General features: G+C 55.5%; 1 protein-coding gene across 1 annotated transcript; it reads right to left on the bottom strand.

Annotated features, from left to right (window-relative positions):
- Positions 1 to 7,834: 7,834 nt before the first annotated feature.
- LOC144929312 (uncharacterized) lies at positions 7,835 to 9,476 on the bottom strand. Its single transcript, XM_078848477.1, has 4 exons — positions 9,407 to 9,476; positions 8,924 to 9,046; positions 8,350 to 8,429; positions 7,835 to 7,910 (listed from the first exon to the last, which is right to left on the bottom strand). The coding sequence occupies exons 1-4, from the start codon at positions 9,464 to 9,466 to the stop codon at positions 7,862 to 7,864; spliced, it is 312 nt and encodes a 103-aa protein (XP_078704603.1). The 5' UTR covers positions 9,467 to 9,476; the 3' UTR covers positions 7,835 to 7,861.
- Between the last annotated feature and the right edge of the window lie 2,729 nt (positions 9,477 to 12,205).

Raw genomic sequence — 12,205 nt, 5'->3', positions numbered from 1 at the left:
CTTGTTCCTGCCGCTGGTTTAAGGAGGTCCTGGGGGCCGATTAGCTGCTCTGGGACTCTGCCAATAGGCCTCAGGGATAGAGCCTCAAACTGGGTCTGGACTTCCTTAGTCCTAGCTAAGCAGTTTTTCGTAGGCTTCCAGGTGGTGTGCTGGAGTGTGGCTGCTCCCAGGAACCCTGCAGACCTGGGTTAATGACCCATGGGTCATGACAGTGAGTGATCTCTCCCCGCTCAAACCTTCTGCACTAAACAGTCTCTAGGGTCCAGGACGCATCCTCTGAGAATAAAAATACAAAGTCATGAGGACAAATAGGCTATGGAACAGGAGCCCCCTCTTTGTTGCAACAGCCCCAAGTGCCCAGAAGAGTGGACGGTTCTTACCTCCAGAAGATGCCTGGAATCTTCCATCTAAGCCTCACTGGGACCCCTGTTTCTTGGTCTGACAGGATGAGATCATCTGTCCCCGCTGCTCCCTGCGCTGGGCTGGCTGCAGCACACATCTGTGTAAGAGGCTGGGCCAGAGACTGGAAGAGAGATGTTACAATCAGGGTCCAGGCACCCCAGAAGGAGAACAGAGGGTCTGAAACCAAAAGACGAAGCAATCAAATCAGCGGATCGACAGAGAAGTTTTGGACCGTACAGGGACATGAAAGAAGGTCTGTTAGGAAAGCTGAGATGTTAGTCTGGAAACTGCTAAGGCAAAGATTGTAACTTGTTAAGATTCAGTTTTAGTCACTGCAAAGTGTGTTGTGTTTTGTTTCTCTGTTTGAAATTTGTCTCTTTCTCTTGCTTAGTATCACTTAAATCTCTTCTTTGCTACTGTTCTTCCCAAACCACCTCAGTGTTGTGTGTTCGAGTGAAGTATGAGTCTCCAGCCTACCTAACAGGCTGAGCTGTGCCCTATCTCTTTGAAGGTAGTGAATAATTTCTGAGTGGTGCTGGGCACAGAGTCCAAGGGATGTTCACCAGACACTGACCCATGGGCACTTCCCAGAGAAGAGGCTAAACAGGGCTCCAGACACAGCCAGCAGGATCCCTCCGACAAGCTGGGCCATGTCCTTCCCCTCCCAGACCCACAGCTTCCTTCCCACCCCAGCCTCAGGAACTCCTCCCATCTCCCTGCTCTCCCCACCCACTCTCCATTACCAGGCTGTTTCCAAAATGGAAGCAGGTGTGTACCAGAATTCACTCACCGCTAGATGCTGGCCAGTCCTCGTGTCACCGCTTTCTCGCTGGGCTAGCAACCCCGCTGATACTCACTCTTGCAGTTTGTTGGCTGGGAACTCAGCCCTCCAACTAGGTGACTGTCCTTTAGTCCACTCCTTCCTGGGTCGTGCACCTTCCATACAAATGTCTTGAACAGCAACAAGGCCTTCCACCCCTGTGGGGAGCTCTTCCTCAGCCTGATTTCGGCTCGGCCTGCCCTTTTTGGGTTTCTATGGTCTTCTATGTCCCCTTCCTTAGGGACGGTGAGAGAACCCAGTCCTACCCTGGACTCCAGGTTTTGGCCCAACGCCGTCTACTGAACAGCTCGATCTGCTTCTGTACTTTTCCTGCTGTTTTCCCTTGTTTCCTCTCAGGTGGGGCTCACTTGGTCATCAATTTGGCCTAGCTCCAGGCTTGGCAGCGACAGGCCAAGCCACCCTATTAGATACCTAGGATGGTTCTAGACTATTCTCAGTGGTGGAAGAGGACAGGACAAGGAGTAATGGTCTCAAGTTGCAGTGGGGAAGGTTTAGGTTGGATATTAGGAAAAACTTTTTCACTAGGAGGGTGGTGAAACACTGGAATGCGTTGCCTAGGGAGGTGGTAGAATCTCCTTCCCTAGAAGTTTTTAAGGTCAGGCTTGACAAAGCCCTGGCTGGGATGATTTAATTGGGGATTGGTCCTGCTTTTGAGCAGGGGGTTGGACTAGATGACCTCCTGAGGTCCCTTCCAACCCTGATATTCTATGATTCTATGATGCCCTCCTCCTTCAAATCCGGTCCAACCCGGCTGACAGGTTTGTTGAGGGGATGGTGAAACCCCATTGCTGATCAGAAGGAGGTTAGAGTCCGTTCTCTAGGAGCTGAAGGTTCATTTATCCTGCTGCGGGAAGTGGAGCTAGAGAGCGGAGATGTTATGTGAATGAGACTGCATGATGCAGTTGGAGACTGAGGGACAGGAGCCTCCTCCCAGAAACTCTCCCAGCCAGGCTATACTGCAGGAATCCCATTTCTCCCCCAAGAGACCAATTGAAGTCAATGGCTCTTACCTCCATGAGGGAGCGGGGTCTTCCCTCTCAGCCTTTTTGAGAACTAGCACTGCTTGGTTTCCTAGGACAAGGTGACCTGTCCTCACTGTTCCCTGAGGTGGCTCAGCTTCTGACTGCACCGATCTGGGAGGCTGTCACACCACCCCAGGGCCTAGAAGACACGGGGGGAGGAGGCTCCTCTTCATGTCAGACACTGAGAGCCCATAGAAGGGCCAAAGGAAGAATAAAGGGCAGGAGATGTAGCAAGCCCTGAGCCTCTGTCCCATCCTCACCGCCTCAAATGTGGAGCTTCCTGAGCTTCAGTTGGGCAGACAGTCTGTAGCCCTGACACAAAGGTCCTTCTGCGTCATATGGGGCAGGAAGGTCTCTGCCTGCGAGCAAAGGGAATGGGATGGGGGTCAGATCAAGGAAAGAGGGGAGGGGTATGTGTGTGAGGGAAAGAACTCCTGCCCCACATGAAGGAATTTGGGGGACCGAGAGAAGGACCCAGCTCCACAGAGAGGGGAGAGAGTTTCTGTGAGTGCCAGGGGCCTCCATTTCCGCTTCCACTAGCCCCCCATTTACAGTGAGACAGAGCAGTACCTGCAGCAGGGAGCGGGACTTGCTGAACAGGGAGGGGAACCTTTCAGAGCATCAGATGAGCCACAGCCCTTGCAGCGCCTCGGGCATCTGGCGCAAGTGCTGGATGATGTGGAGCTGGCCCATGACCTTGGCTGTGACATCCTCGTGCTGCAGGGGAACGAGAACATGTCAGAGACTGAGACACTCCCCAGGAATCAGGGAGGATGAAGGGCACCTGGAACCAGCACCATCATTTCCACCCAGCAGCTGCTCATGTCTGAGTGGTGGATTCACCCTCCTAATCCCCAGGATGGAGGCTTGCTGTCCTCTCTAGTGACCTCCAGTGCCAACCCCCCTCCTTGTAGGGCGAGCTCCTGCCTCCTCCCCATCCGTGCCCCTGACAGCTGTTCCACCTCCAACCCAGCTGGGGACACCGCTCAAGTTCGTAGAACCCTCTCCTCCACCCCCACCTCCATCCCCACCCAGGTAGGGCAGAGAGGGGGCTCTAGCAGGGTGGCTGGGGGCAGGAGGGATTCTGGCAGCAGTGAAGTGGGATGGGGAGAGCTTGAGACCTTTCCCCAAGTCACCCCAGTGACAAAAGCTGAAGCCACAGGATGGCAGCCCCAGGGAACAGGACAGGTCAGCAGCCCCTGCTGACTAAATACTCCCGTTTTCTCTACAGTGGGTCCAGCCCTACCAGCAGCGAGACCAGCTTTCCATGCCCATGTGCCTCAGCCCTTCCTGGTCAGTCGCCACCACCAGTCAGTTCTTGGCCTCGCAGGCTGCCAGGGATGGGAGCAACTCTCGATGGTGGCTCAGGTGACATGGACACTCGGCCATGGGGAAATGGGTGCAGCTCTGTGGGGCAGGAAAGGTTCACAGAGGGCACTAAGGGGACTTTCCTGCTCTTCCCAGGAGTGATAGCAGAACACCTAAGAACAGTAGTCTATGAAGTCCAGAAGCCCCCACTAGGCTCCTTGCTCCCAGGCCAGCGAATGGCGATAGGATGGGAATGAGGCCCTGGGCCCCAACCCAAGCTCCTGAGTCTATTGCAGCTACTTACCGTGTCCCCCATCAGTTGCTGGGCTTCCTCCAGGAGGGATTAGACTAGCACCAGCCCAGCCTGGCTGACAAGCAGCAGGGGGTCGTGGATGGCCAGTACCGCTGTCTGGAGGAAGTATCTTCTCTGCGCCTTCGAGAAGAATTTTCCAAAGACCTAAAACCAAGAGGACACGAGGCTCCAGCAGATTGCCCAGAGCCAGCCTCCAAGTCCTGGCGGTACAATGGCATCACCGTCCAGTGGCCCAAAGGGAGGGTAAGAGAGCTGCTGCAGCCAAGGCAGTTCATTCCCCAGGAGGCTTTCAGGGTTCCATGGCTCAGGGAAGCCCCTTTATTAAAAGGTCGCAGATGCTCAGTGACCAAAGCCTCCAGTGACTCTTTCTGGAGGGCAATTTATCTCAGGGGCCATGATAGGCTGGAAATGGATCTCTAATGTGTGTGAGCAGGCCCACTCTACTGTGCAGTGCACAGAGATGACAAGGGACCCTATATTGCTTCCAGCAGAGAGATCTCCTGCACCTCAGTGGCTAGAGGAGTGTGTGTACGTGTGGGGCGAGTGGCAGGGGGTTGGAGCTGACAGACCAAAGGTCTCTTCCCCCCAACTTAGTGATTTCTCTAGTGGCTGGGTATGGCCTCTGCAGCTCCTTGGTTTCTTCCAAGGGGAATCCAATCTGCAACATTACAAGGATAAGGAGACTCATGTCCCAGTCCCCATCACAGGCACTCCTTGGAGACTTTTCTTCTGCTGCAGCAATTCAGCTTGTGGAAGGCAGGACAAGCTCACACAGTCTCTCTCACGGGGCGTCTGTGGAGCAGCGTTCTGTAGATGCCCTTGTCAATCCAGGAGCCATTCCAAGGCCTCCTCTGTGATGTTGTACAAATAACTCATTTCACCTTTGACTCCAGTCTGTGTTATGGTGTTAAGGTGTGTTCAAAGGTTTGGATATTCTCACCACAGTTGTGAGATGGGGTGGGGGTGGGGGGGGCAGGTCTTTGATTTTCTACTTATTCAGCAAGTAGCCGCAACTTGGGTCAGTGACAATGTGCTTCTTTGGAACAGTGGCTAAGGTCTAGATACTCTGCCATTCCCTGGCCGGGTCTGGAGACATGAGTGGGGCGCATGTGGTCCATATTGGCTCTGGAGCTCACTGTGTCCCCTACCCAGTTCCCAGGTTGGGGCATTCTGCTCCCTGACTGGCAATGGAATTGGGCTAAGCCCACCTCCTTTCTCTGCTTCTACAGGGTGCAGGGAATTAAACAAGGGTCTGATCAAGCAATAGTGACTGACTGACCCAGTGCTCTCCTCTCAGACACTTGTGATCAGCCAGGGGGACAAAGAGCAGAGAGACACCCAGAGCCACAATCCTATATTAACTCACCCACCCAGGGATTCTCCTTATGCCACGTAGCAATGGATCCATGTAAGACACTCAAATCACGGCAACTAGTGAAGTTCCAATGTGGGACCTTTTACATCAGCCTGTCCCACTGGTTGCTGGATGAGGAACTCTGAGCTGGAAATAAGGAGTGGGCTCTTTTCCTGTCTCCAGGAGGCATCCACTGCAGGGAACCCAGCCAGCCCCACTCCCTGAGCTGTGTCATGCCCTGGCACAGTGCCCTTACCTCCCCCACTCTGGCTGTGTTCTTGTAGCCCAGGAGCTTGCTATCCTGGTGCCAGTTGTAGCACCACAGATCTTCTGCCTCATGTATGGTCAGGCCTGGAAGAGAGAGAGAGAGACTTTTATCATTCTGGTTGCAGTTTCTGTGTCCTTCCAATCCCATTGGTGGCTCCACAGTGGAGTGGAGAAGAACAGAGGCAGAGAGAGACTTGTCCTCCAGCTGGGGTCAGTCTGAGAGAAATTGCCTGGGGTCCCATTATCCACCTGTGGTCATTCTCAGTCACCTATTGGGTTCTGTGTCCCAGCTGGGTTCCTTACTCCTCTGTTGGAGCATCAGTTGGTAGAGCCCGTAAGTCCCCTCCCTGGCCTGCCGGCTGATGTCCTTGTCTGGGTCACTGACAAACAGAGCCAGCTGGGCCACATGGTGCCCCGTCCTAGGGAACTTGGCTGAGATCTAATGGAAGGGAGAGGAGAGGGGACTCCATCAGCATTTTCCTGTCCGCTCCCTGTCCTCCCTGGGCCAGAAGGCTCCTTCCCCTTAACTCTTCTGCAGGAGATGCTGGGGGAGAGGAGCTTGAGATCAACCCTTCATTTGCTCTGCTGCCAAGGGAGCCAGGAGCTGCTTTGGGATGCCAAGCAGGGGCTGGAGCATGGTCCCCTTAAAGGCCCAGGGACAACACTTAACCAGGACAAGAAGAACTTGACTCAAGCCTAGCTCAGTCCCTGCTCTGACTCTGCCTCCCCAGGAAGAACACGCCTAAGCCACAGCCCCTGTAGCAGCAGATCCTACAGCCGGTTGGAGCCAGCCCGCCTACGCCTGGAGTCAGGAAGCTGGGGTCAGAGGTCACTTACGTCAAACTCAGGGAGGGTGACTGTGTATCTCAGCAGGGCTGTGCTGCTCCGAATGGCCCTGGCTCTCTCCTGGGACATCCTGGACACAATCCAGAAGCTGACATGCTGTGGGGAAAGGAGGCAGGTCAGACTCAATGGCCACGTGCACATGCTTTGCAAATAAGCCCCAGCCCCAGGGGCCTGAGACATTCTGTGCAGGGGGGAATATCTGAGTCATTGATGGCAGAGCTGTAGAAGGGGATTCTTTCCCTTGGACGCAGCTTCTACCCTGCAGGACACAACTTGTCAATGTCTCTCTAGATTGGGACAATGTTTGGTGTCGCAGCTGGTCTCATCCTCCCAGAACTCCTGATTCCTGAACAGTTCACCAGAAAGGAGACTGAAGCCTTGCCCTTCCCTGCTACGCAAATCCTTGGGGGGATGTAGGGAGTGACTGAGAGCACAATCCCCCCGGGAATTTCAGAGCAGATCAGAGGGAAGGGCTGATTCCCTGGGGTCCTTCTGTTTCTCTAGGAAGGAGCATGTGCCTCTTCTCTGAGAACCATCTCCCAAATCTATGGTGTGTGTGTGTTGGAGCGGCGGGGGAAGGGTGGGTTTTCAGACTCTCACTCCCCAAGACAGCCAGGGGCCCTGTGGTTAGTGTTCAACAGAACCAGGCAGAGTTCCGGCTTGAAGTCCCAGTTCCAGAAGGAAGGACCTGATACTGCATTGCACTGACCTCCCCAACCAAGGACGGCCCACTGGGGACCCTGAGTAGAAAATGGATCTTCCAGTCTCTCCTTATCAGTCCCCCAAAGAGTTAAGGTAAAATTGGTCCCCAGCCCTCCTTATGGGGCTCACCTCCTAGATGTAGTGGAGCCTGTCTGTGTCTGGGGACTCTGCCATCAGGTTCCCCAGCATGGCATTCAGGACCTCTGGCATGACTTTGTGCAGAGCCTGCAAAGCATGGGTCAGGGTTAGGGAAACTGGGCCTACCCCTGCCACAGGACAGGAAGAGGGGTCTCTGGGAAGCACTGTGGAGATTCCCAAACACATATCCTGACCTCTCTCATTCACATATAACTGCAGGCAATTTGCAAGAATTGATGACAACTGGATCTTAGAACCATGAGCTTAGCAGGTCTCTGCAGAGGGCCTTGTAGGCAGAAGAGTATGAAACAGCCAAGTTGCTGCGGATGGAAGCTGGGCTGCTGGGCAAAACACGGCATAAGAAAGAAAGAAAGAAAGAAAGAAAGAAAGAAAGAAAGAAAGAAAGAAAGAAAGAAAGAAAGAAAGAAAGAAAGAAAGAAAGAAAGAAATCCCACAGTGACAGATAATCTCTTCGCTGCTGGAGGGAAGGATGCAACCTTGCAGCTTGTTCCATCTCTGCCTACTCCACCCCTAAATCTGGAGCTCCAGCAAATCAAGGGAGTAGGGACCAAGGACCACTCTGGAAGAGTAGGAGGATGGAGGAGGATGTACCTGGATGCGAGTGGTGTCCCTCTCAGTACCAGGGTGAAGACGGAGTGAAGGGCAAGTCACAAGAGGTGAATCTCTAGGTCTGGCTCAAGGGCAGGTTTCATGGTGCTGGCAAGAGAGAGGAGTTGGTATTAGACTGTGCAGTACGGGGGTGGGACTGTCGCCAACATGGACACGAAACCACAGGAATATAGGCACAGGCTGGCAAGGATGGAAACTGAGACACTGAGCTCGGAAATGACAAGGCCAAGGCGTTACAGACAGACAGTGTCAGGACAGGAATAGCTCCTGTTCCCTGGAGCCTGCTGCCCATCCTGTATCTGAGCCCGGGAGTGAGCCCCTCCCCAAGGCCCCTGTAATGTTATTTTAGTGAAAAGAACAGCCCCGCCAGGAGAGAGTGAACCTTCCCACCCCACCATCTCTGCCAGAGGAGCCACTCTTGGGAGGTGACCTGGGAGGGGGAGGGACAGTGACTGCCAGCCTTGGGCCTGAGCAGCACTCGGGTTAGGGGAGCCGGCGGCAGGGTGGGGTGCGGCTCTCTCGGTACCTGAGGTTGCTCACTGCAGTCAGAAAGTTGGCGAGGACGGCACAGGGTGGAGAGTCACTGGGAAGCTCCTCAATGAGCTCCTGTGAGACATGAAGGAGACAAAGGGCTGTGTGAGATTCAGGCCCAACTGACACCTCCCAGTGAGGAGATTACACAGCCAGTGCCCCACATGGCAGCAGGATCCCCCACCACCTCCCGCTCCTCTGATTCCTTCCTGCCCATCAAATTTGTCCCCTTTCCAGGATTCCTGCCCAGCTCAGTCCCAATCCCCTTCTTTCCTCCTCCCTGTCAAAACTGCCCCCATTCAGCACCATCCCAACTACTGAGCTGGGACCATGTGATTCCTTGTCCTCCAGTCTCAGCTGCCCTCCAGCCCCACAATTCCCGTCCTGCCCACTACTGACCAATCTCAGAATTTCTCCCTTCTCTTCTCCCCAGTCTTCAGCCCCAGCAATCCTTGTTCTCTGCTGCCCCCTCCAACACCACCCGGCCCCCACCCATTAGCCCGGCCATACCCCTGCCAATCCCATGTCTCCCTCCTCCCTCCAGCTGCCGTATGGCGTGTCTCACTCACCACGATCCTCTTCACCACAGCCGCCTTGCAGCAGCGCGGCTCCAGCGTGTCCTCCCCTCTCTCCCGTGCAGCCAGACATGCGGGGTAGATGGCCTGAAGGAACAGGAGCTGCTGCCCCTCGTCCTGTACCCACCAGGAGTGGGGTATAGCGAGAGAGAACCTGTTAGCGAGGGACCTTCCTGCCCCACCCACACCAGCTCCAGGGCTCAGGCCTCAATGGGGGATTGTGGGGACCCGCCTATTGTCCAAACCCCCCCCCACTCCTACACAAGCAGGACCAGGAACTGGGACAGTGCCTGTGGGGGGAGACGACCTCAGCTGTTGTGGGACAAACACCCCCATCTTGGGGGTCCCACATCATGGATGTAAAAGGGCCCCATTAGGGGTGGTGGATCATGAGGGACAAGACCCTGGGCAGGGGGTGGGGATGCTGGGAAGGGACAGGGCAATCTTGATTCCAGCCCAGGTGGGGAACATTTGTACCTTTTCTCTGTACTGGAGCTGCTCTCTGATGACCTTCGGAGCAGCTTCATCTGTGGCCATGTCCACCCCTTCCTCCTGCTCCAAATCCCTGGGGGTTCTTGCACCAGAGAGAGAAGGTAACAGGGTGATGCCTGCTGCCACTTGGGGGAAGGACAGAGGTGTGGTGGAGAGATCAGGATTAAAAACCCCCCTTCCCACCTCAGTCACCCAGGGCAGATGGGGCCCCACACTTCCCTCTCAGGGATGCCTTCAGCCCCCAACAACTTCAGAAGCCCCTAGCAGAGCCCCCCCTCCACTGGCCAGGACACCAGGGGAGGTGCCTACTCCCCCAGTCCCGGAGCAGCAAGGACCAAAGTGGCAGCAGCTCTTGATGCCCCGACCCCCAGTTCCCCATGCGGAAGGGGCAGCTGTGTGACTGCTGCTGCTGTCAGTGGGGTTCCCGTGGCTCAGACCAGACACCTGGGCTGGGGACCCCCCCACATATCACCGGGAGAGTGTCTGGGCCCAGGGTGTTCACATCCTGTCCTCAGCCCTCCCGGAGCCCAGCCTGGCTCCTCACCTGGAACAAAGCAGTGGCCTCCATCGGCCTGGCTGCTGCCAGAGGCCCAGGTGCTGCCGCTGTCCCAGGCTGAGCTGCCGGTGCTGGGACAGGGACCTTCCACCTCCTGGCCGGCGGGGGCTGGAAGGTCCTCAGTGAGCGGGCAGGGCGATGCCTCCTGATGGGAACGAGGGCTAGGCTCCTGGGGCCGCTGCTGCCCACACAGCAAGCCCCAGAGCCACCCTGCCCGGCGCCCCTCCTGGGCTGGGTCCTGTCTGCAAAACCGCATCCTGGGCCAGCTCCATTTGGGCTTGTTTGGGACCTCTCCCAGCTCAGCACCTGCGCCGGGAGCTGGTTTCCTTTTCCAGAAGGCTGGGCACTTCCGCTGTCTGGCCTGGACGGGAGATGCTTCCCTGGAAGATGGCAGCTGCTTCCCTCAGGCTCTGGGGCCACCTGCAGAGCCTTTCTCCTGAACACGCTCAGGAACCTGGCCATCCTGCAACCAAGCGGGGAGCAGGTGTGAGTTTGGGCTCAAGGCAGCCTTTCACTCATGGGCCTTTTCTGTCCCTCTTCATCCCTGCTCCAACCACAGCAGCCCCTTCTCCCCCAACAGGTGTGCAGGGAGTGCCATCTACATACACTGGCAGGAGTTCATTGCATGATCTGCTCCCAACATTCACCCTCATCATCCCTGCTGCTACAATGTCCAGGAAGTCTCATTCTTTTAGAGCAATGCGGTCAGTCCCAAAGACCATCGGTTACTCTGGACAAGCAGCCCCCTCCTGTCATCCAGGCCACACTCCCGCCCAGGCTAGAGAAGGAACAGAACCCAGGAGTCCAGACTTCTCCTGGAAAACCATTCCCCACGTCAAAGTCACAAATACCCTAGGCACAGGAAGACCAGGGCACTCCTCCTTCCCCATTGATTTCCATGCTCAGCAGCTCACAGGGTCTGGCCCAGCTCAGAGACTCTCAGCCGGGGGAACAGTGTCCCACAAGGGAAGAGCTGGGAGCCCCAATGCTGGAACCTGTCCAAACACACTGGAGACGGCTCTGGAGAAGCCCCTGCCCGGTCTGAGAGTGAGGGGCTCTTGGGGGCTGTTTGCAAATATCCCCCTTTGGAGATATTCTCTCCCCCTGTTTCTGCCTCTCCCCATTCAGACAGGGGAAGCCACCAAGGAACCCTAATGCCAATCACTTGCTCTCGCTGATGGTATGATGGATGGTGGATGTTCAGGGTCAGCAGAGGTCCCACGCCCTCCTCCTCACTCCCCAAGCCCAAGGCAGGCTGGAGAGGGTGGTGACCTGAGGAGCTACCCTGCCCAGCCAGCAGGCAGGGTGATGACACTAGGGCGATCGACTGGCTGTGAAAACAAGAGTCTGTCTGATTGCCAAGGGACGGAGAAACTCAGCCAGCAGCAGGGGGGTGCAGAACACGGCCCTAGAGCAGAGGTGACAACGCCTCCAGGATCCTGACATCCCAGCACTTTACACACCTTCCTGGAGCCTCCCAAACCCACTGGGCTGTAGCGACGGGACCCCAACCCTACTGACAGCAAACGGGCCTCAGCTACCGGCTCAGGGTCACACTGAGTGTCAGAGCCATGGATGGACCCCTTCACTAACCACTGCCGCACACTCCCTCCCACAGCTGGCAATTGCAACCAGACCCTAATGTCCAGTCCCCCTGCCTTTGAGAGGGAGTGTCACTCCTGCTTCCATTGCTGCCTATTGATCTGTGGGACTTTGGGCAAGTTGCTCGCCCTCTCTATAGCTCTCTGCAACTCACATCCCTGAATGGGCTTTAGAAAAGACAATGGTTCAAGCCCCAACTAGTTCTTGTTTCTCTCGACTAGCCATTTTAGCAAAGTTTAGAATTCTTGACCTTCAACACCTGGAAACATCCCTTTCTCCTTCGCAGACGGCTTTAACAGACCTCACTGCTGCCTGGAGTTAGAGAACTGACCCTATTCCCATTGGACCTACCCAAGGTGTCACACAGCAAAGCAGTGACAGAGCCAGAAAGAGAAGCCAACAGTCCTGACTCCTGTTCTCACGAGCAGACAACAAACCCAACTTCCCCCCCTTCCACCCAGAGGCAGGGATAGAGCCCAGGAATATAAGGTGTGAAAATTGTAATGGAAACTGTTTTCTGTCAGAAATTCCATTCAGACTAAACCACTGTGTTTCTTGAAATCATAACAAGTAGGATAGCTCAGTGATTTGAGCATTGGCCTGTTAAACCCAGGATGAAAATTCTT

The sequence above is a fragment of the Lepidochelys kempii genome, chromosome 14, assembly GCF_965140285.1.
Source record: "Lepidochelys kempii isolate rLepKem1 chromosome 14, rLepKem1.hap1, whole genome shotgun sequence".
Classification (NCBI taxonomy): Eukaryota; Metazoa; Chordata; order Testudines; family Cheloniidae; genus Lepidochelys; species Lepidochelys kempii.
The sequence above is the reverse complement of the archived record's forward strand: the minus strand, read 5'-3'. Positions and strand labels throughout refer to the sequence as shown.